The following is a 22,515-nucleotide window of genomic DNA, read 5'->3' on the forward strand; positions in this document are numbered from 1 at the left end:
AATTCGTGGGTAACATGCATATGCGCATTTAACACTTTATTTGGTCTAGCAAAAAAAGTTATTTTTCAATCCGATGGCACTTCCACCTGATGATTCACTAGACATGATCGTCTCATTTGATAAGTCTAGAATTGAAAAGGAAAACATTTTCAAAATGGCCCCCCAGAGAGAATTTTGGCCCGCTTTGGCTGGAATTGACCATATACACATATATTCCGCTGAGTGCACCAAATCCGCGTAACTTACTAGTTTAGTAGCTTACTTCTTTAGTAACTACTCTGCAACTGCCGCGTATCTTACTAAACTAGTATTTTTGGGACTTGCGCTAAAGCGTATCTGGCGAGTAACTACTTCTTTAGTATCTTCATTAATGGAGCAGTAAATCACAATCAGCACCTTTAATATCACGTTTTTAACCACGCGGTCAATTGTTATTTAATTTCAACAATAGGCAGTGTTATGTCACTAAATAACCCGGTACAAACAAAATACCATATCAGTGTATTTAGCGTGCTTTGTAGTAGTAGGCCTGTAGGTTTATGATTATGAAATCTATTTTGTCACACCATGACAGAAGGGGTAACACGCCGAGGGTGGGGGACTCAGCAGTGTAGTTTTTGTACAAATCCTTTCGGGGTCAAAGTAGTTTACGTGTTCAGTCGCGTATCAGTTGTAGGAGGGGAAAAAAAAAAAAATGGTGGGTATGTGTTATTGTGATAATTGCTCATTTCAATTGTAAGCCTACACCATTTTAGCCCAAAATTAAGGTGATATTTTTGTTTTCTATGCCAAAATTAATTTATTTTGCCCAAATAAGGGTAAAATTGTGTGTTTACAGGGCCATTTTCAATTTTACACTGGGGGTAAGGGGGTGAAATTTTTAGGGGGTTGGTTTTAGGGTGTTAACATTTTCTTTGTGAGGTTGGTTTTAGGGGGTTGGAATTTTCTTTGGGGGGGGGGTAGCAAACCAACCCCCCGCAAAGACCACCTTGGTGCTCAGTTCAAATGACCGTATGTCATAGATAATAAGCCGCAAAATATGGGTCTCATTTTGGGGCTTCTTGTATAATAATGGCTCCCCAATTTTAGTATGAAGGTTTGTATTTTTCTAAAACATCACAAAAAGCGCAAGTTTTAAAAAAATGATATTTGGTAACAATGTCGCAAAATTGTTTTCAATTTGGGCAAAATATCTGACAATCGTGGGCCTACTCTATTCAAACAATAACCAGATGGTATGCCCCAGGGGTAAGATGGGGGAAGGGTATATAGTGTGTAATTTTGCAGCCCTGCAACCAGGCGAACCGGGAATGGAATATACAACAGGATAGACGGGCATATAATTCCTCAAGGGTCAGGAAATATATCATCCAGGGCCAGTCGGATTGGGATATAGCATATGGATCTGCCGTTATCAGAAGAGATTACCATGAGGAAAGAATTTATTTCTGCGATTGTATCCAGCCGTGTGAATGGAATATTTATTTGGCACAAAACTTGCAATTATTCCTAATTCCTGAAGCTTGGGGAGATCCTGAAATAAGATAATTTATATGTAGGCCTATATTAGAGATAGAAGATATCTTGAGTTTTGAAAACATTTTTCCCCAGATATGAAAATATTTGCATAGATTCGAATTATTACTCAGTGTAGTATATAAAGAGTACAATTGGGGACCGTTCACAAACACTTGTTAGGGGGGCCTGATGCAAAAAGGGGGCCCTCAAATATTTTGACCCTCCTGGGGGGCTGAAAAAATGACCACAAATTTTCCTGGGAAAATTGAGTTTATATGCTTTTCTATGGGGTTGACCCATAATTTTCATGTCAAAAAGGGGGGCCCTGAAATTTTTGAGATCTCAAAAGGGGCCCCAGAAAAACTTTCGCAATGAAATTGTTTGCATCAGGCCCCCATAACAAGTGTTTGTGAACGGTCCCTTGTCATAAATTTGTAAGGCATAGAATAAACGCATAAAGTAATGGGACTTTGACTCTATTGTGAAATTTAAACGGTAGGCCTACTATAATTATGCTATCTACTGAAGATACAAATGGAATCCAAAGTGCATTCGCTAATCACTATATATATGTGACACGTCAGAGGGAATGAATAATGATTGATTGATTGATTGATTGATTGAAGAGCGGTTATACTAATTATCGATGATCACCCCCTTCTATATTGTCTTGTTCTCCCTTCCAGAATAAATGTCCCGTCCGTAGGCCTACATGAAAGGTTTGCGGTGCCGCATACGAGACGCTCCACACGCAGAATACACTCTAATGCAAAATATCTTATTATTTACTTTCAAAATCTCATCAATATCAATGATTTTCTCCTCTATCTATGAATTAATTTGCTTACTCGCCAACTTACACCTCCAACGATGAAGAGTACGTTGCCGAGTAAATAACAATAGCTGCGGCGTAACTTTACTAGTTTAGTAACTTACGCACATTTGGAAGTCACGAAATTCTGAGATACTCGCCAACTTACTCCGCAAAAGATGAAGAGTAAGTTGCCGAGTACATAACAATAGAACTTACTAGTCTAGTAACTTACGCCGATTTGAAGTCTCAAAATGCGAGATACTCGCCAACTTACTAAACTAGTAGCTTACTCCGAAGTTACGCGGATTTGGTGCACTCAGCGGACAGTGTAGCAACTTTTAACATAGATTTTCGTTTCTATATCAAATTATTCATCTTTTTCTGCTTTTTGTGGTAATTTGAATTCTATTAACTGTACATTTGTGTGCAAATTGAGGGCGCTATTTACATATATTTTCATGATAAAAAGTTTTTTGAAAATTCCCGTGTCATTTATTAGACAGTTTGCTGATGTTCTAATACCATTTTACAAGTGTCTAGCCCTTGTAAAGATGCAAACAAGATTTTCGATAAATAGCGCCATCATTGTTCAACTTTTCTTTAAAATGACTCACTTTTACATGCAAATCAAACAACCGTGAATACCAAATGTGTTTTGTGACAAAATACTTTATACTGAAGAGTTAATTTTCCTACTGAAATACATTGAAATTGCACTTGATAGAACGATTTGTGCTGTTTGCTGATGGAGTGTTACTATTAAGGCTTGTCAGAGAGGAGCATAACATAAATCTGACTCATAAGAGGAATGGTATTGGGAATGGTAAAGGAGATAACATGATTTTTATCGGGAGGGGAAAACACCCAAAACTCGTTTTGATATTATATATCTTAACCCAAGAACATATGTGGTATGACCAAGCAAAATCAGTCTGAAGTCGGATATATACAATTTTCAGCTTATTATTGAATTGTAACAGTCATTTGCAAAGCTACATTTTGCAGAAAGTCGCATTGAAATTGGACAACTAGTTAAAAGAGTTTCCAAAACATGGAAACAAAAGGAAATAGTTACTTCATTTGTTTGGCTTTATCTTAAAATCAATATTTCCGAGTTCCGACTGATTTTGCTTGATCACATCACAAATAGAAATACAAATGCGATTTTATTGGCTACCTTGAATCATTTCCATTAAGATCAATGCATTAATATCAGAAAAGTACACAGAATTGTTTTTTTAGTTAAACAACTAACATAGTTTCTGTCATCCCACTCGCCTCATATTGGGTTAGACCAGTTAAAACTATCGCCACCACAGTTGCCATTCTGTATTAAAAAGTCAACACACTTTGTACTCTCACTTCCTCAATTATATTCAAAGCGGAAACACTAGTCGCTATAGCAAGATGCCTTCACGCCAATGAACTGGCTTGTACTATTAAGCACAATAAGTATAGACCCGTTTCGTTGGTCAGTGTTCAGACGCTCATCATTAACGATTCATTCATGAAATGATGAAACCAATTATAATGCTTTACATGTATTATACAAAAACCTTACAATGGCCACATCGTCTGATCAGCAAGTACGGCCTATTTTTACCGATAAAGAGCATTATTTTAAAGCTCTGACGCATTTTACTAGCAAGTCTGATAACCTTGAAGTGATTCAATCATGGGTGGATTCGGAGGATTTTGGTCCTGCAATCCTGGATAAAATGGAGCTCCTACTCAAATCCCCGGAAGATGAGCTTCGAATGCTTGGAGTTGGGAGCGGCTCAGGTTGGTATATAATACACCCGATTGTCATGAAAGTGACGTTTAGCACGTACACGGAAATAATTTGGGTATTATGTTTTGCGATGTGGAGTGATTTGTCATATAGTAGTTTTCTATATCACTATTACGCGTTGACCAGTTAAAGGGACATGACCCGATTTAATTACTTGGAAGTTTTCTTCTTGAATTAATGGAATGGCCTTGGCCCACATACCCCATCTACTACAAAGTTTCACACTGGTATATCATTCCGTTTTGATACGAGAGCTGAAAATGTGACTTTTTAAATCCCTATTTAATAAATGTGAAACTGGTAGACCAAATTTGTCACCTTGCAAACTAAACATCTTTCAGCCCTTAACTTTCACATGAGAAAAATGGTAGCTTTCTTCTGACACCAAAATGTTAACTACTTATACGGTAAAATCTGGGAATGAGGGTATCATCGATCGGGCCATACCCTTTTAAATCAAGTTAAGTCACTTCTCGAAACTATGACTGGTTTGCACTTACCCACTTCTGACACTGAGCAGTCGATTTGATCATGAACATTGGTAGGACGATAATAGCTTTCACCCAGTTAGCTTTAAACAGCTGATCGCACGGCCTTATACCAGTTCATAATCTTTGGGTTATTTCCTCTAAAAGGAAGAAAACAAGTCTGTGCGGTTACCAAGGTCACACTTTGATGTTTCAAGAAAATTATGGTATCGTATTTAAAGGGATACTTTGTCCCCGTATCGCAATATTTTGTAATACAGTTTAGGTGTAGTTTTAATAAGTTTTGCATCTTTTTGCTGCACCTCAGTAGTGTTTAGGTCTGTATTTTATATATTCAATTTTCTCGAATTTAGAATTGGTTATAATACGTTCATTTGATTGTAGTAACCTATATGAAGGTATTATCAATGACGGGCTCACTGACTGCACACGTTGCAGTTTAGAAGAGAAAAATATAGCTAAATTCCGTTGCCTATTAACAGAGGTCCAATGCCCTTTAACCTTTCGCCAATACTCCAATTGAAAACTAAATTAATTATAGTAGGTTAGGGGTCTAAGATCATGCAACCTGTACGCCATGCACTTGATAGAACGAACATCAATGCACGCTACATGCTGAACAGTATGCTTCGACTATATTCATAAATACCTATTTATAAATACGCACGTGACCCATGGGCACGACATACTAAAACCAGCAAGCGTGACCTCACCAATATACAGAAAAAGGATAGAAGCTCTATAGATAAAAATCATTTAATTTAAGTATTAATAGAATAGCAAAATTATTACACATGGGGGAGTTTCGAATTTGTAATATACTGTCAAAAACAACATTTTGAAAGTATTTGACGACGGAAAAAATATTCAACGAAAACGAAAACGTTTACAATATAATCACAAAGTTGAACAAAATAGACAATTTTGCTGCCCAGGTAGTCTCATGTTCTGCCTTTGCATTCACGTGTATAGGAAGACCTCCCGGTATGTAGAATGTCACTTGGAGACTTACGGTCTATAAGCTGTTATGGCAGCGCGGAGGTGATCACTTGCGTATTTATAAAAACGTATTATAGAGCCATTCCATGTCAACCGCAGCACCTCTTCAATTTTTTTCTTTTTATGTGTGGTGGTAGATATTAATGAGAAAGTAAAATCCTGAAAATTTGAGCTTCATACTCCATTTCGTTTTCCCGTGTCATCAATTTGAAATTTAGGGGGGTCAGCGTATAAAATGTGTCGCAACGCGAAATACGATGTTTGGAGGGAGGAATCCCTAACAACTTTGAAAAGTATGTATCCTGGGGTACTTTATTGTGTAGAATTCAAATCTGGCATCAGAAAACTCAGTGACTCCTTTACTTTAAAAGATATAGGGCCCTCAAAATGCAACTTCGTCCATCCAGGACCAACTTCAGGGGTCAGAACTCCAAAAGTAAAAATAATTTTATGGTCCATTTTTTGCCAGTCAGAGCCCTTTGGTAGGACATTACTCTTATCCCATATTGAGCATATTAGAATACTTTTAGCTGAGATATTACCCATGCAAAACCCCAATTGTACATTTTTTGTACATTTACAAATTAATGCCACGGGAAAACGAAATGAAGTATGAAGATTAAATATTCAGGATTTTACTTTCTCATCAATATCTACCACCACACAGAAAAAGAAAAAAATTGAAGAGGTGCTGCGGTGCACATCCCTGGAGTTGACATGGAATGGCTCTATAAATATAGTCAAACCATACTGCTGAAGAAGTCGTTAGAAAAATGATATGCAAGTATGCTCGGTAGATATCTTGACACGATCTTGTAGAAAATGTCTTAATGTTTTAAACAACTTAAAGCCTTAATGTACGATTTCCGTCAAATTTTCATTTTGTTATTCTTTATTCAAAATGATGAAATATATTAGTAATAACTGACGAGAAGGGTTGCTGTCCATTTTAAGTTGAAATAACAAGGTAAAGTGAAAGAAACCCCACTGGTTATTTTGGCCATTTAACACGCAGTTCTATTGGAGGACATATTATCATACTTTTTAAATTATGATAATATGCCGAACTTTGCTCTGTTGACATACAAAGACAACAAATTTGACCGATTCCATTTAGGTGCAAGTTGGGACATGTGTAAACATTACAAATATGCAAAAAAATCAGGTTTGAAAAAAATTGACCAATTTCATATTATAAGATCGTACATTAAGGCTTTAACATTACAATGTTTCATTGTCATGATTGTTATTAATAGGAGACATGGAGCTCATCTTTTTGAAAAAGCTTTTAACCCGATTAATGAACATTGAAGCTTGCGTCTTGGAGCCTTGTCGAGATCTAATCTCCAAGTACCAAGATCTTGTTGATGCCAATGAGAAAGATCTTGAAGGAATAGAATACGAATGGAGACAACAAAGCCTGGAGGAATATGGTCAGACGTGTCGGTATTTTGAAGAAGGTCCCAAGTTTCACTTCATAAGTGTTGTGCATTCCATCTACTATGTGAATGAATTAGAATCTGCACTCAAACTACTCCATGGCATGTTGGAACCTGGTGGAGCATTACTCATTACGATTGTAACAGGTGGGATACCATTATTATTGTTTTACACTTAAGTGTTGATTTAAAGGCCCATTCAGTGATTTGCTCATCCGGACGATCTTAAAAATCATCAAAATTCAGATTTTGGTACCTCTGTCATTGTCATAGATGTACTAACATAGCCTGCGAATGGTTCAGCCGAAAGCCGTGTATTTAAGTCCAAATAAGACATTTTACACGAATCTGTAATTTAGATACTAACAGTATCTAAATTAGCTACATGTATTTGAATGGGACTTCAACTTCGTCAGTACTGCTGTTTTCTTCACATTTTTGCCAAATGTGTCATTTCAAAAATACCAAATGACAATTTGAATGACTTATCCTTCACTTAAGTAATTTATAAACAAATTTAATTTTTTTACGCTTGCGCTGGGATCACTGAATCACTGGGTCTTTAAGTGCTAAGTACATCCAGGCAAATACATAGTCCATGGGCCACGGGAGAGATCACTGCCAGTCATGAGGGCCCAACCTATGAATCATGAATTGATATGACAGCCATTCCAATATGGCAGCTTAGTGGAAGAAAATCCAAAACGGTCGCCTAGATCATGTAGATGGCCACTATATATGTTGAATACGACCAAGCGCCAATCTCATCAAGTAATATGACATATTATACTAACCATTTGGGTCAGGCCCGTACGCAGGATTTCATTGGGGTTGGGGGGGGGGGTGCTGATTTTGAAAAAGTGGACCTTTTTTCAAAAGGGGGGGGCGATCTTGTGAAAAGTGGACTTTCTTCCCAAAATTTGGACCCTTTTTGTCCAAAAAAGCGTAAAAAACCTGATTCTGAAATTTTGGGACTTTTTGTATACTTTTCCAAATTGGGGGGGTGCGTCACTGAATCATTGAGCCATAAAACGGGATGCCAGAATTACGAATAAAAACATAAAAATACTTTGTCACAATTTTGTCAATGTAAAAACAATGCAGAAGTATTTGCAAATAAGCACAAACAAAACGTGTACGTGTTAACACTATACGGGCAATAACCCGGATTTCAAGCTTCCTTTGCCAGTATCCTTTGTATCCTATACAGGGTGTATCACAAAAATTGTTACAATTTAAAAAATAATCCTAAAAAACGGAAAGGGATATCGAAAATATTTTCTCGCTTTTGGTGTGTAACATGATGTCGTCAAAGTCATGATTTGTTGCTGTATGATTTGGATAAGGCTTTTATTAGTAACTTTGCATTTGTATTACTGGAGCATGCCAAAACTGACCTAAATTTCAATACATTGAGCCATAGATAATTCAAGATATATTGATCACATGATGCTATAAAGTATAGGAAGATGTAATTTTTTATAACCTCCCGAATTTAGTCGCTTGTCATTTTAATTGTATTCTCATTAATTTTTACTTAAAGCTTCAGCCTTATTATGCAGACAAATTTCATCGAATTTGTCTGCATGATGATAATGATTTTGTTTTGTCCCTTTAGACGATACAACATTAATTGAAAATTTCTTTTACCCGTTTTTTTTTCCATTTTAAATTTTGATTTCCTTACTTTCTTTTACAGAGGACACAGGACTGGGTCTTATCTGGAAGACATTTCCTGATCTAGTCCAACCTACGGCCGAAGAGGGCGCTGCTTCAGGTTGCCCCACGTCAAGACCAAATCATCGTCGGAATTCCACCCAAGTCAAGGAAGCTCTGAATAAACTCAAAATAGAGTATACTTCCTATAATTATACAGTACGGACTGATATTGGATCATGTCTAGAGGATCAATCTACCCCAGAAAGCCATTTGGTTCTAGACTTTCTTGCTCACACAGTTAATTTTCACGAGTCTGCTCCAGAAAAACTGCAAGAAGATTTCTTAAAGTGCCTTAAAGAAAAATGTGTCGAGTTGAAGGACGGGATTAGCTACTTCTTAAATAAAATGGACGTGTTCGTTATATATGGATAAACATTACACGAATGTTCTTAATTGCAAGAAGCAAGAAGTGCCTTTAAGACAAATGTGTCGAGTTTCTTAAAGCCATAATGTACGATCTTTTAAAATGTTTAAACGCAACTTACACCTAATTGGATGCAGCCAAATTCATTGTATTTTAGGACAACAGAGTTAGTTTGAATTAAATTCATAATTGTGACTTTAAAACTCCCATACACATGATAGAATACCACCAATGGCGTAGCCAGTGGGGGGCAGGGGCCGGTGCCCCCTGCTCGTCATGGCTGTCGGTTCATGTAAGGCCGTCGGTACTAGATGGAAGGCGTTGTTGAAAAAATTTTGGGTTAACAATAGACTATTTTTCACGCAGGGTGACAGGAAAAAGGGGGAGAATTGTAAAGAAAGTGATGAAATATTGTGAATTACACATAAAAATAATGTGTTTTTATGTTAGTACCGCCTATTACCCTTTTTTTCTCTTTTTTTTTTCTTTTTGCTCTTCACTTTTTCAAACCATGCAAAAACATTTTGGGTCAACAAATCACAACTTCCGTCGGTAAAAATATTTCCGTCGGTACATTTACAAGTTGTGCCCCCTCGGTTCCAAAATCCTGGCTACGCCCCTGAATACCACAGTTAAGCGGCTAAGTAAGTAAGTGGGTTTTCTTTTTAAGGATTTAAGGAATTAAGGATTTAAATGCTCTAAGGAATCGGATAACAACGTTTGCACAGTACTTTTTGTGGGACCTGGGAGCACATAAGACACACAAAATTGAATTCTGAATACTAGGAGTGTCCTTCTGATATCAAATAATTTTGATTGTTTAAAATTCGCAATATAATACAAATTGTACGGCAAATTATTAAAAACGGATATGTTTCATAATTATTTTTTATATGGAACAATTCTCAAAGTAAATCTAATGATATAAAGTGTATGTAGCTGGGAGGGAAAAAACGTCTATCATTTGAAAATGTTGACCTTCCGTACTTAAGATTCACATTTTTTCCCCAAAAGACCTAAACATTTTTAGGTTCCGCATCGAACCATAGATGTTAAAGAACATGGAATACGGACCTAGATTGTAATTCTATAGAATATTCATATCACGCTGATCACTCGCACCTGTAAGATAAGTATCTTTGAAAAGAGCAGTATTGTATGCAATCTATATTGCCGACATGTGATGAGTGCCACCTGCCTTTAAGGCAGGGCGATATACTCAAAAATTACTTAACCTATTGCTAAGGCGAATTCGGCTACTTCTACGGCGAATAATGAATTCTTGTTGATATTACAGTGTCTTTTCTTATCTTCTCTGCATTCATAGGCGTGATTGTAATAAGTTTTTTTTAATGGATTCAATTTTGCGTTGCGTCATAATACTTAAAAAGAAAATATATTATATCAATACCATACGCTGGCGAAGTTACGTAATTAAACGGATTAATTACCATAGCAATAGGTGAAAACAATTTTGAACATATCGCGCTTCACTACAAGCAGGTTACACTCATCACATGTGTATGTCTGCAATCATAGATTGAATACAATACTGGTCTTTTCAAAGATACTAATCTTACAGGTGCAAGTGATCAGCATGATATGGTTCATGCAGAGGTACCGCGTGAACGTATCAGTGCAGCGCGGTATATTCAAAAATTGTTTTCACCTATTGCTATGGTAGTTAATCCGATTACTACGTAACTTCGCCAGCGTATTGGTATAGATGAGTTGACCTCAATGTTTATCAACAAAGGCAAGGGACCAAGGGACCGGTATATCTTATCTGTATGCTTGAGTGAACCCCATGCATCCACTACACTGTTTAGTAGTCTTAAGGTTCGTTCATACTACCACCGCATTTGCGATGCGTTGCTTTGCGATGCCGATATATCAATTACTTTTTGCCGCAACTCGACGCAACTCGTCGCAATTAATAGTTAAAATGTATTTAACTTCATTGCGATATCGCAATGCAGTAGTTTGCAGTACGATGCAGTGCGGCACCGCACCGCATCGCAAAGCAACGCATCGCAAATGCGGTGGTAGTATGAACGAACCTTTATTGTGATGTGGCGGGAGTTTTAAAAACACGAGTCCTGAACAAAATATGATGCGCCCGCATACTGCCAGGCAAAAACAATAGAAATTGTGATGATGCGTGCGCATACTGCCAGGCAGTGACGTCAGAAGTCAACTCATCTATAGATGAGTTGACTTTAATGTTTATCAACAAAGGCAAGGGACTTGTACATCGATATGCATGAGCGAACTGCATACAACCACTACACTGTTCAATCGCCTTATTGTGATGTGGCGGGAGGTTTAAAGGCACGGGCCCTGAACAAAATATGATGCGCGCATACTGCCAGGCAAAATACAATGGATATTGTGATGATGCGTGCGCATACTGTCAGGCAATGACGTCAGAAGTCAACTCATCTATACATTAGTTCCGAGCAATATTCACAGAGTGGTAGTTAACTTATGCAGTGATTGATTGATTCTCCTAACAAGTCACTGAACTGACAGCGTTTTAATTAAATTTCCTAAATTTACAAACTAAGATATCAATGCAGCAATTAATTACCTATTGTTTTATTATATCTGATGCAGTCGAAAGGTTTATGCAGGATAATTACTTCGCAGAAGTGAATTCGTCAAGATAATCGCACTTAACCGTTGAGATTACTCCCTCGTGCGATTATCTTGACCAATGCACTCTGCTCACTGCTCAGTGAATTAACCTTATCGTACATAGAATTGCAAAACATGTACTACACCAGGCACAAAAAGAAACTCTTCAGTTATATTCATTCTTGCTGTTCAATAACTTGATAATTTTGGATTATTCTGAAATATACATTTTGTTCATTGGACTTCTCTTTCTAATTTGACACCCTGTTCGTGAACATTGAGCAAGAATTGACCAAGATATGCGCCTCCAAAATAAAAAAACAAAAAATGAAAAGTTGCAATTTCAACGATTCAATTGTGCTTTATTGATTGGCCCGTGGGTGCTTGTGTGCAATACAACGACGCGTTCCCATTGAAAAGCGTTGAAAATGCAACTTTTGATTTTGGGGTTTGAGGCTTTGGAGGCGCATATCTTGGTCAATTATTGTTCGTTTTTCACGACCAGGGTGTCAAATCAGAAAGCAAAGTCCAATTAACAAAATGAATATTTCAGAATAATCCAAATTTATCAAGTTATTGAACAGCAAGGATGAATATAACTGACGAGTTTCTTTTTGTGCCTGGTGTTACCTGCCAATATGAATGGCAGTTATTGAACTCTGCCACTGGAGATAAGATAATTTTGACTCGTGATGATTACTGATAAAATGTCAGACTGTCAGAAAAATAATCACACTTCGAATGACAATGGCGACAAAAACCACACCGTCACGGGTATTTCTATGGAGTGTTCCTCGTGCCGTGTCCACGTCGTTTCTCAAATGTATGACATTTGTTGAAAATGCAACCGTGTGGCATGAGCCTTATTTATGGGCCAATTTATGCGGACCTGATGGAACATTCCACTTAAAGGATCAGGCAAAAGACGCCCCATTAGATCTATACAATAAAGATACGGGTGGATATGGCTACGATGCCATAAACCATTCATTTTCGTGGGTGAAAAAACAACTTCAGGCTGAACGTTTTGATACACAGTTAATCTTCGTGAAGGATATGGTACAAGGTATTGACGGCCATTATGAATTCATACCTGACGGTTTCCGTCATACGTTCTTGATTCGACACCCGTATAAAGTTTTTGACTCCTTGCGAAGAATGTTTCATCGCGAAAATCCAGGCATGTGTGTTTCTCTTACAGAAATGCATACACATGATGTTCTCCAAGGTTACTTTTTTAAGGAACTTTGGGATTTATACCAGCATGTCAAAGAGGAGTATGAACCAAACCCTATTATTATTGACAGCGATGATCTATTGTCCAATCCACGAGGCATACTGTAGGGAAATGAATATCCCTTTTACAGAGACATTACTGCTATGGCCAGCAGGAGAGAATGTCATGTTTGGAAAGTGGAAGATCCAAAAAGAAGTCATAGTTCTTTATCGGGTTGGAGGTGTCCACAAAGAGACATTTGAAAGTACTTGTTTTGGTAAACCGACCGATATGCCTAGTCGATCTAGTCTGACTCAGGATGTATTAGAGCTTTCTGATGCAAGTATGAAGTATTATGATGACTTATAAGAACAGCGTCTTACAACTTAAGGACTTTATAAACTATGCCAGACAGAGTAGCGATGCAGATATGAATATACAGGTTAAATCTATTATCATTGTATTGTTGAAGGTCGAGCGGAGGTCGAGTCTTTCAATGATCTGTAAACTCAGGGACAAGAAGATCACATTCCTATGTTTTATATTGAGTTGAATTGATTTCATTCCTAGTTATAATGAAAATAGACTGATGCATGTCGATGGTGTAGATTCTTTTGATAAGATTATATTCTCAAACAGTTGAATACGTCACATTATTTTCGGTCAATTTAAAAACCTTTCGGTGGAATTGTAGTTAAAAAAATGTTTGAAAGAATATAATAATCGTATCTTAGTGGATTGAACTTCCAGTGAGTGTATTGAAAACAAAAAACTGGCAACAAATCGAATTTTCTTGTGTTGACACACAGGATAATGAGCATGCGCAGTTCGTAAAAACGTGTCACTTCAGGTAATGAATGGAAACGCTGTGATATCTCATATCGTTCATGTGATGTCCTTCATTAGCCTGAGTCGCTCGGCCTATCTCGAACAAAATCGCCATGCGTAGCTGTTGAAGAGCTAGTGGATTCGCCTACTATCACGGCAATTTTTGAGGGATGATGACGCTGTGAAGGGTAGACGAGGTATTGTTGGTCGAAGCAGCCAAACAAATAATTGAGTTTCATTATCTAAATCAATATATGTGAGTGGACACTACGAATGAGTCGTAAACTCGGCAAATTGTATTCTGAGATACAGTGCAATGCGGGAGGGTCGTATTCATAGGTGTCTCAATTAGGCGCGACATGTTTCTCATTTGATAGCGTTTAAACCAATCAATAATCCTATTGCTGAAGAGGATAATAATCGTCTACATAAAAAATCATTTAATAGCTCCTAGTCTTTATTTGCTTTGGCTAAATCCTGTTCAAGTGATGGGTTACAATTGCATTGTATTTTGTCTGGGTATTTATAACCAACAATTAACAATGAGAGGACATTCCTCAAGCTCGTTGACTTGGGGATGCTTTGAAACAACCTTTATAGGCCTATACTTATACTTACATGTATACGTATAGCGATTACCATTTTAGTGTAATATAGATATATGGACTGGACATGGCAGCCATAATACATTCTAATGTGTAATCGATCAGCAAGAGCATTCAATTTATTTAAATAAAACGCCTAACGTCAGGTGGGTGGTAAAGATGCTTGCATCGACAGCTAAAGCCTCCTTATAGAGTTCAGGCCCGCACAAGCACACATTTGGGATACGTGAGTACAATGGTACCACTTTACACATGACTGCCCTTACACATGACGGTAGTGTGGTCACTTATTGATACTCGCCTGCTGTGTAGAGCGGTAATATGATGCCGGATCAGTGACCAATTTAATGGCGGAACCCCTTTATTCGAAACAATGGTACCACTTTTATGAATAGCCTGTCGCAACTTCTAATCGGCATCAAACGAACAAAAGATTATATAATATATTGCGACTCTATTTCTATTTAAAAGCTCTTTGCATTGAACCATAGATGTCAAAAAGGCTAATCACTCGCACCTGTAAGATTTAGTATCTTTGAAAAGTGAGGTATAGAGGAATCCAAATTCACGCATTCCTACACCTGACTAGCAGCCTTTAGTTGGGTAGCCGTCGGCTACAATGCACTCAAAATGTGAAATGATTCGGCCTTGGCGGAAATTTTAAACTGCATTCCATCACCCGTTTTACACCTTCCGCGAAAACACAGGTAGACAAAAGAAAGATTAAAGTTTACAACACAATACAGTTCCCAACACAATACAGTTCCCTTCGACAAAACACACAGCTGGTCTATTCGCTGTTGAAGTGACATAATAATCGGATTAACTACACGCGGTATCTATGCATTGATGTACTTCCAAACAAAAGGACTATGTATGAATAGATGCGACGGGATTACCTGCGGAATTATCTCCATTATATATATTATTAGCTATTATTCTATTAACCCTCCTTGTCCTTGCATCTTCTCTAGGTGTTAGGCGGCTTTTATTTGCACAATTGGACGCTCAAAACACCAGGTTGGTGCTAGCGGCTACCCAAAGATGTCCGACCAAATCCTGACCATGACTTGGCTCGTTGGATATGTCTATTGTATTCAATCTATGTTTGCTGACATACACAGGTGATTCGTGCAATCTGCTTGTAGTGCAGGGCGGTCTACTCTATTGCTATGAAAGTTAATCCTATCGAATAGACTAGCTCGAGAATTTTTTTGAAATTCTAGTTTGCTGTTTTATTTAATTTGCATGTATTTTGATGGAAATAAATGTATGTAATACTATGTAGAATGTGCCTTAAGCGTGACTAACCCTCTTTTATAGAGATCAGCCTAGGCGTAATCGTTTTTGTTTCCTGTAGTCCATTTTGTTTTATTGGTTAAATGTGATGTCATCGACTACACAGAAACCAAAATTAAACAGATGCTTGTTTAATAAGTTTAGATACGAAAAAGATAAACCGACCTTATATTTACATATTCAGAAGAAAATATGAAGCTTTAGAAATGTTGTTATATATAATGATAACTTTCCTTGGAGGCAGGGTAAATTTCATCGAGAAATGTACACAATATTCCGCACAATCACTAGTCCCTGAAATATTACTTCTTAACTTAACAATATTTTACAAAAATACTATGTTGAATTGCTTAAAACCTACATTTGTCAATGGTAAACATAATTGAATGTATACAAATTGATATGGTTTACACACCGAGTGCCACAACACTGTGTTTCATGCCCTGCAATCTTCAGGTGACTGAGCACAAATTTAAAACTACTTCTTTTTAATTGAATGTATATACATGCTTATAAATCACGAGGTTCAATAAACTATTAAAAGAAAACGTAAAATAATTAAAACAATACATTATACAAAACATTCGTCGTTCTCATTGGTAGTCCCTGAAACACTTTGTCGGATTGTTGGCCCATCGGAACCTTTGTTACCTAGACCGAGTTCATTTGCGTCTTCATTGTTTGGCAAGGCAGGCGGTATATCCGAGATGACGTCTACAGAAGCAGGGGCAAGCTTCTGTTGGTTAGTACGACCTCTTTCTGCATGGTTTTCAACTGGGAAGATATTGGCAAGCTCATCATTTTGCTGTCTCTGTTCGTCAACATTATTGCTTAGAGTGGTTGTTTGTCCGCGGCTACTGTCTAATTCACATAGTTCAGTTGCAGCAAACTGGGGCAGATGTTCAGCTACGTCACTGCTTTCTGCCATCATATTGCTATGCATTGCGCTCGTATGTCCTGCTGAAAGTACAACATTGGGTACATCCGCTTCTGGAACGTTTGCATTTTCATCACCATTTGTTTCACCGGAGATCTCTACCCCGTCGCCACTCCGACTTGGATTATCCAATCCTTCATTATCACACCCGGGTGGTGACTCACCGTACAGATGATCATACGCCGGAGGTACATCAGCAGTTGCATCCTGATACGTTGGAAGATCACTATCCGGCATGAAATCGGCGAAATCACATCCGGGGTAAGATACTTCGTTTAAACCGTGATCGTTCGGATTGTTGTTTTGCCGATATTGTTTGATATATCTACGGCAAGGTTTATAACACCATAGTAAGATGCATAATACAGCAAGGACCAATCCCAATATGAGAGAGATGTTAGTATATCCACTTTGTTCACTGGTCCCATTTGGATTTTCACCTGCATTGGATAAAATGATGAAATAAATATACATTAATTCAATTCCACAAATGTGGCATTTTGTGATTCTATGATCCTTTTTAGGGTCACACATGCAGCTCAATATAGATATCCACGAAAAAAGTTTATTTCTAGAATTGCAGTTGATTCGGACATTTTATTCACTATATAACAGCGCGATTGATTGGTCGAGAGCCAGGCATAAACAACCATTATGCCGGCCCGGTGCCCCCGATGTGCGATATGGAAATTCACGTGTTTTAATGATGTTACTTGTTATTTTTTGTTATTATTTAGATGAAATAAGAATCACAAAATGTGTCAGGCATAAAGAATCGGGCATAAACAACCGTATAGTCATGAAAATATATGAATGAACCCCTGATTAAGTAGTGCGACTTAGGCATAATTTCATATATTATAGTACCCATAGGCCACTGTGCTGTAATTTATGTCTGCTGACAGACAGAACATACACACATAGGACGATGTCTTTGTCAAACGACCGAATCTGCAAGAACGGTTATACTTACGCACTATTATGTAGTCCTATATCTTTCTGAGGGTATAATGTTTTCGGGCTAGGAAGAGAGAGTGAAAATATTTTTCCGCGATACGTGATGTAATCCCTTACTCTTTGAATACTTTATCTTTATCTTCAGCTATGACTTTATTTCAGCAAAAAATTAGTATTTCTCTTTTATACCGGGGTAATATAATACAAAGGCTTGCAGTACCTTTATAATGTATCAGACGGAAAAACATCAACGTAATGTGCTCGTTTGCGCTCCTCCCATTCTCTCGGTCCGGCTGCCATCACACAAGGGAAAAGCCTTGCAAAACAAGTGTGCGCATGTGTAGTTCCCCTTTCCGAGCTGTTGCAAGAGGGGCAATTTTCGCGGATGTCCGACCGAGTGAATCTCACCCACAGGGGCACTGCATCACCTTTCTATGCATCTGTACTAAAGCCCATTCATATGATTTGGATACCAATATCTCTTTGAACACGCCGGATGACTGAGGATATTCAAACTTCACCATGAGTGTTTTTGAATACCACACTGTTATATTGAGGGGCAAACTTACATTTGATTCCAGCATCTCTAGTATGGTCACAATCTGTATCGAACCAGCTTCCTCGTGCACATTCATCAATTCTGCTCTCGTGGCCGTAACAACTAACGTAATCCAACAACACAGGACCAGACCCTTCTCCAAAATGCGCGGCATAGTAGGCGTCTAAGGCGTCCCCATAACCGAGCTGTCTGCAAGCTACCTGCGCGTCGCTAAGTCCCCATAGAGCATCGCAAATGGTACCCCAAACTCCCTGATAATGTATTTCTAGTCTCCCTTCGTATTTGTTTTTGCCATCAAGCAAACGTAAAGCTGTGGATCATAAAATGAGAACCGCAAAAGACAAAAAAGGCATAAGGAGAAATCATTCTCAAAAATTGAGTAAGGTCAAAATTCCTCTTGTTTATAGATTGTTTCATACTAAAGCCATAACCGTGGAAGCGGGAATTGCATGCTCTCAATTATATGGAATCAAAACTTACTTCCATCTTCAATTCCACATACAACGCCTGCCTCTCTCGTCATATCGCAATCACTACCAATCCCTCCATGCTGATAGCAATCCTCCAATCTCCCCTCCGTCCCAATGCAATTGACCGAATCCAAGTGAATCACCCCAGATCCGAAACCGAACTCCGAGCCTGTAGAAGCATGGAAAGCTTCCGGATAGCCTAGTTGTCGGCATACGACTTGTGCATCGGAATGATCCCAATTAGTGTCGCATATAGAACCCCACAAGCCATCGTAGTAATACTCCACTCGACCTTCCCACGCTCTGGTGCCATCCATGAGACGAATGTCACCTTCGTTATAATCCGGAGCTTCAGAGGAAAAAAAAGCAGTGATTTATAGTTTCTGGAATGGTTGTAATCAGGTGCTTGGTAAGCACAATTGTGACATCCTGGTATTAACCTTGCAAATATGGAAACTTTTTGGCCTACATCTTTGAACTATATGTATATATAAGTATAGAAAGCAAACACGTAGAGGAATAATTATAATGTCGTAAAGCAATTTTTATCACACTTACGCTTTCTTTATTGAATGTCGACACAGTTTATTTACTAATCTATCAAAAATATGTTTGACAAATTTGATTGTACATGTCAGATTTTGGTACCAATGATCAGTTTTGGAGAAATTGATAAAAAGCATGGTTTTGACCCACTCTTTTTGACATTCAAAATCTAAATATGAAGATCTAAAAACTTTTCTTCTTTGTTGCTCAACTTAAATATACGTTACAGCAATAATTTGTGAGGCCAAAAGTTTCCTAATTAAAGGGTTAACACCAACCTTAAGGATACGATAAGTTTATGAACATAAAAGTAATGATTACTGCTCGTCGAGGAAAATAATTGAGAGCCACTTGAGAAGTATTAGATCAGGGATCTTGTGTACACGGTCCCTGATTAGATTCACTCACTTGTGCATAATCGGAACACCGCTATAACAGTTACAAAGTGCCTCGGAGGCATAATGTTAATGTTTCTTTTTGTATGTGAATAAAGTAGAACCTTGCGTTAAATTAGCCCCCCCCCACCCAAGTGTCTAGGCATGCTAGGTAATAAATTGATTACTTTTTGTGTATAGAACAATACAAACAACATTTATTTTCATTTTAGACTTTTTTATAGTCTATATTTTCTTCATTTCAGCTTAATTTAGCAGTAAGTTGTCATGGTTGTGTGCAAATTCCTATTACTATAAGATACGTTGTAATAAAACATGATTTTAAACATTTGTATATTACTTTTCTCTGAGGGCTTGCAGCAAAATTGATATTTTTAGAGTCGTGATGGTGACGATGATGGCAGTGATGAGGGATTTAATTTAGTATGAAATTATCACCCCCCTCCCGCACCCACCAGTCAATGTTGTTTTGATACTGAGACAGGAACGGACAATTGGTCTAGTATTGCTCCAACATTGCTTTGGGGAAGTTGCAAGCAACATGAAACATTAATGTTTGCCTCTCAGTGTTCCTTGCAATGTTTAAACAAAGAGCACGTTTCTATGGTATCAGTCACAGCAGAGAAGATGTAACCTGTTTACTTCTCATGTATGTTTTTGCTTAACACGTGTGCTATGACCCAAAAAATACATCATCTCCAAATACACAGTTCAGTGACCTCGAGGCCTCCATACAACAAGAAAGATAACCTGTTGTTATAGAAGATCATGCATTTATACCAAATACACTCAGAGGTCAATTTATGAGTGCACAAACATTATAGGGTCAACAAACTGTGTCTTTATAATCCGAACAACATGTGACATATTTTTTTAAGGCCAAATCGACTTTAACAATGTTTATTGAAGAGATAACATATGCATAATCTCAGTTTGCGAGTAGATAAGAGGTCAAATTTTTCCATGTTAAAAATATAATTACATGCTAGGCATGTTTGTTCCTCTTTTTCGTTTGTGTATTAATCATCATCATCATCATCATCATCATCATCATCATCATCATCATCGTCATCGTCATCATTATCATCTTTGATTTGATTTGATTTGATTTGTTCATCATCATCATTATCATCATCATTATCATCATCATCATCATCGTCATCGTCATCATTATCATCATCATCGTCGTCGTCGTCATCATCATCATATCATCATCATTACCGGACTACTAACCACAAACCCATACCAAGGAAAATAAAATATCAATTTTATCAATTTTATCAATATCAAGCCCTCAGAGAAAAGTAATATACAAATGTTTAAAATCATGTTTTATTACAACGTATCTAATAGTAATAGGAATTTGCACACAACCATGACAACTGCTAAATTAAGCTGAAATGAAGAAAATATAGACTATAAAAAAGTCTAAAATGAAAATAAATGTTGTTTACAATAAATTACCCACACATGTGCATTATGATGAATGATAGCTATGTACGCTTTCATGGTTCAGCCATGGTTCAGCGATATTTGAACATGGATTGGTTGAAAGCGGCAGGAATTTTGAATATAGGATAGAAACTTGAGAAGCGAATGATCTTTCCACAAAGTATATTTTCTGCGAATACAAATTTCAAAATTGTATCATTTATCTAACCCCATTTTCACCTAAAGCCGCTTTTAATTTACATTTATCATCATCATATCAAACTGATTAATTCAAAATAAAGACCCTTTAATCATACATTTTTTCTATACATGTCAAATTGAAACACTTACTGTTAGTGTATGGGACGTTTCAAGAGCTAAGGTCTGCTCTTTTCATCAGCCAGATGATGCACTGACCTTTCTGAGTTGTTGCTAGTTGCCACAAACTTCTTGTTGGTATTGATTGAAGTAATACACTCATCTCCAGAAATCAATGTGCCATCAACTCTGTTCACAGATTGGGTGCCCCGCCTCCGGATCCAGATGCATTCCTTGCACCCATCGTGTATACTTGCCATTTTCAGTTGTTAGAATCAAACTATCCTCCCAGCCTATAACATTACAACTCAAGCAGATCAGTGCATCATCTGGCTGATGAGAAGAGCAGACATTAGCTCTTGAAACGTCAGTAAGTGTTTCAATTGAAGAAATGTTTGATTAATACAGTCCTTAAGAACTTAATTTAAAAAATGTAGAGAGACCCTCTGCAATAACCTAACAGGAGCTGTATACGTGGCTCCTGATCCTTGTTCGACCCATATACAAACCTGGAGGAGTGCAAAACACCCTTGGTACCATATATTCAGTACAATAATACCACCCATTATGTTCACAGTCAGTCAGTGCAAACTCCCATCCTCCACACGATACCAGTTGAAGATGGTTTGCTCCATCAATCGGTTGGTTCTTAAATTCTATGCCATAAGTTTGTTCTCTATTGAACAACTGTCTGCAAATTACATTCGCTTCTGGTGTGCCAAAGTTTCCTGCACATACCGTTTGCCAGCTATTTTCATGGAATAACTCAACAATCCCTTGATAAAGTTGATGTGGATTGTCGTACACTAATCTGATAGGAGATTCCATACCTGTGGACCAGTTATGAGAATTATATTAATACGAAGGAGTAATTAAACTAGTTTTCAGGGTTGGCGATTTAAAAAAAAATTAAATAAAAAAAAATCGATTTATTTGATTTAAATCGGATTTAAAAAAATTTAAATCGATTAAAAAAATTGATTCCAAGGACTGCTATACCCTATGATAAAGTCAAAAGAGACCAGTGAAATGCTAGACATATGTGCAATCCCATCAGGTATTTACCAAAAATCAAAACGTTTTTCATGTGATCATGTGGCAATAGATAAAATGACATCATAGAGGTATTGTAATTATATCCAAAAAGATGTAGAAGCATCTACGTGCCACCCCGTGCCACTATG

The 22,515-nt window shown here is 37.5% G+C and overlaps 2 protein-coding genes across 2 annotated transcripts in view; one reads left to right on the forward strand and one right to left on the reverse strand.

Annotated features, from left to right (window-relative positions):
* Positions 1-3,791: 3,791 nt before the first annotated feature.
* Positions 3,792-10,475, forward strand: LOC140136116 (histamine N-methyltransferase-like). Its single transcript, XM_072157821.1, has 3 exons — positions 3,792-4,114; positions 6,868-7,197; positions 8,750-10,475. The coding sequence occupies exons 1-3, from the start codon at positions 3,895-3,897 to the stop codon at positions 9,139-9,141; spliced, it is 942 nt and encodes a 313-aa protein (XP_072013922.1). The 5' UTR covers positions 3,792-3,894; the 3' UTR covers positions 9,142-10,475.
* A 5,482-nt stretch (positions 10,476-15,957) lies between these two features.
* The window catches only part of LOC140172718 (scavenger receptor cysteine-rich domain-containing protein DMBT1-like), a 35,050-nt gene continuing 28,492 nt past the window's right edge, over positions 15,958-22,515 (reverse strand). The window contains exons 10-13 of the mRNA XM_072195850.1: positions 21,841-22,161; positions 18,652-18,990; positions 18,182-18,481; positions 15,958-17,095 (exon numbers count right to left, since the gene is read on the reverse strand). Coding sequence (XP_072051951.1) covers positions 16,290-17,095; positions 18,182-18,481; positions 18,652-18,990; positions 21,841-22,161 — 1,766 coding nt within the window. The 3' untranslated portion in view covers positions 15,958-16,289. The remainder of the gene's footprint in view (positions 17,096-18,181; positions 18,482-18,651; positions 18,991-21,840; positions 22,162-22,515) is intronic.

The sequence above is a fragment of the Amphiura filiformis genome, chromosome 16 (assembly GCF_039555335.1).
Source record: "Amphiura filiformis chromosome 16, Afil_fr2py, whole genome shotgun sequence".
NCBI lineage: Eukaryota > Metazoa > Echinodermata > Ophiuroidea > Amphilepidida > Amphiuridae > Amphiura > Amphiura filiformis.

Excerpts from the sequence above, each read along its gene's own strand:
- LOC140136116 (XM_072157821.1), top strand. The coding sequence starts at position 3,895 with ATGGCCACATCGTCTGATCAGCAAGTACGGCCTATTTTTACCGATAAA. Across the intron at positions 4,115-6,867 it reads TGGAGTTGGGAGCGGCTCAG|GAGACATGGAGCTCATCTTT; the intron begins GTTGGTATATAA and ends TGTTATTAATAG. Across the intron at positions 7,198-8,749 it reads ACTCATTACGATTGTAACAG|AGGACACAGGACTGGGTCTT; the intron begins GTGGGATACCAT and ends TTTCTTTTACAG.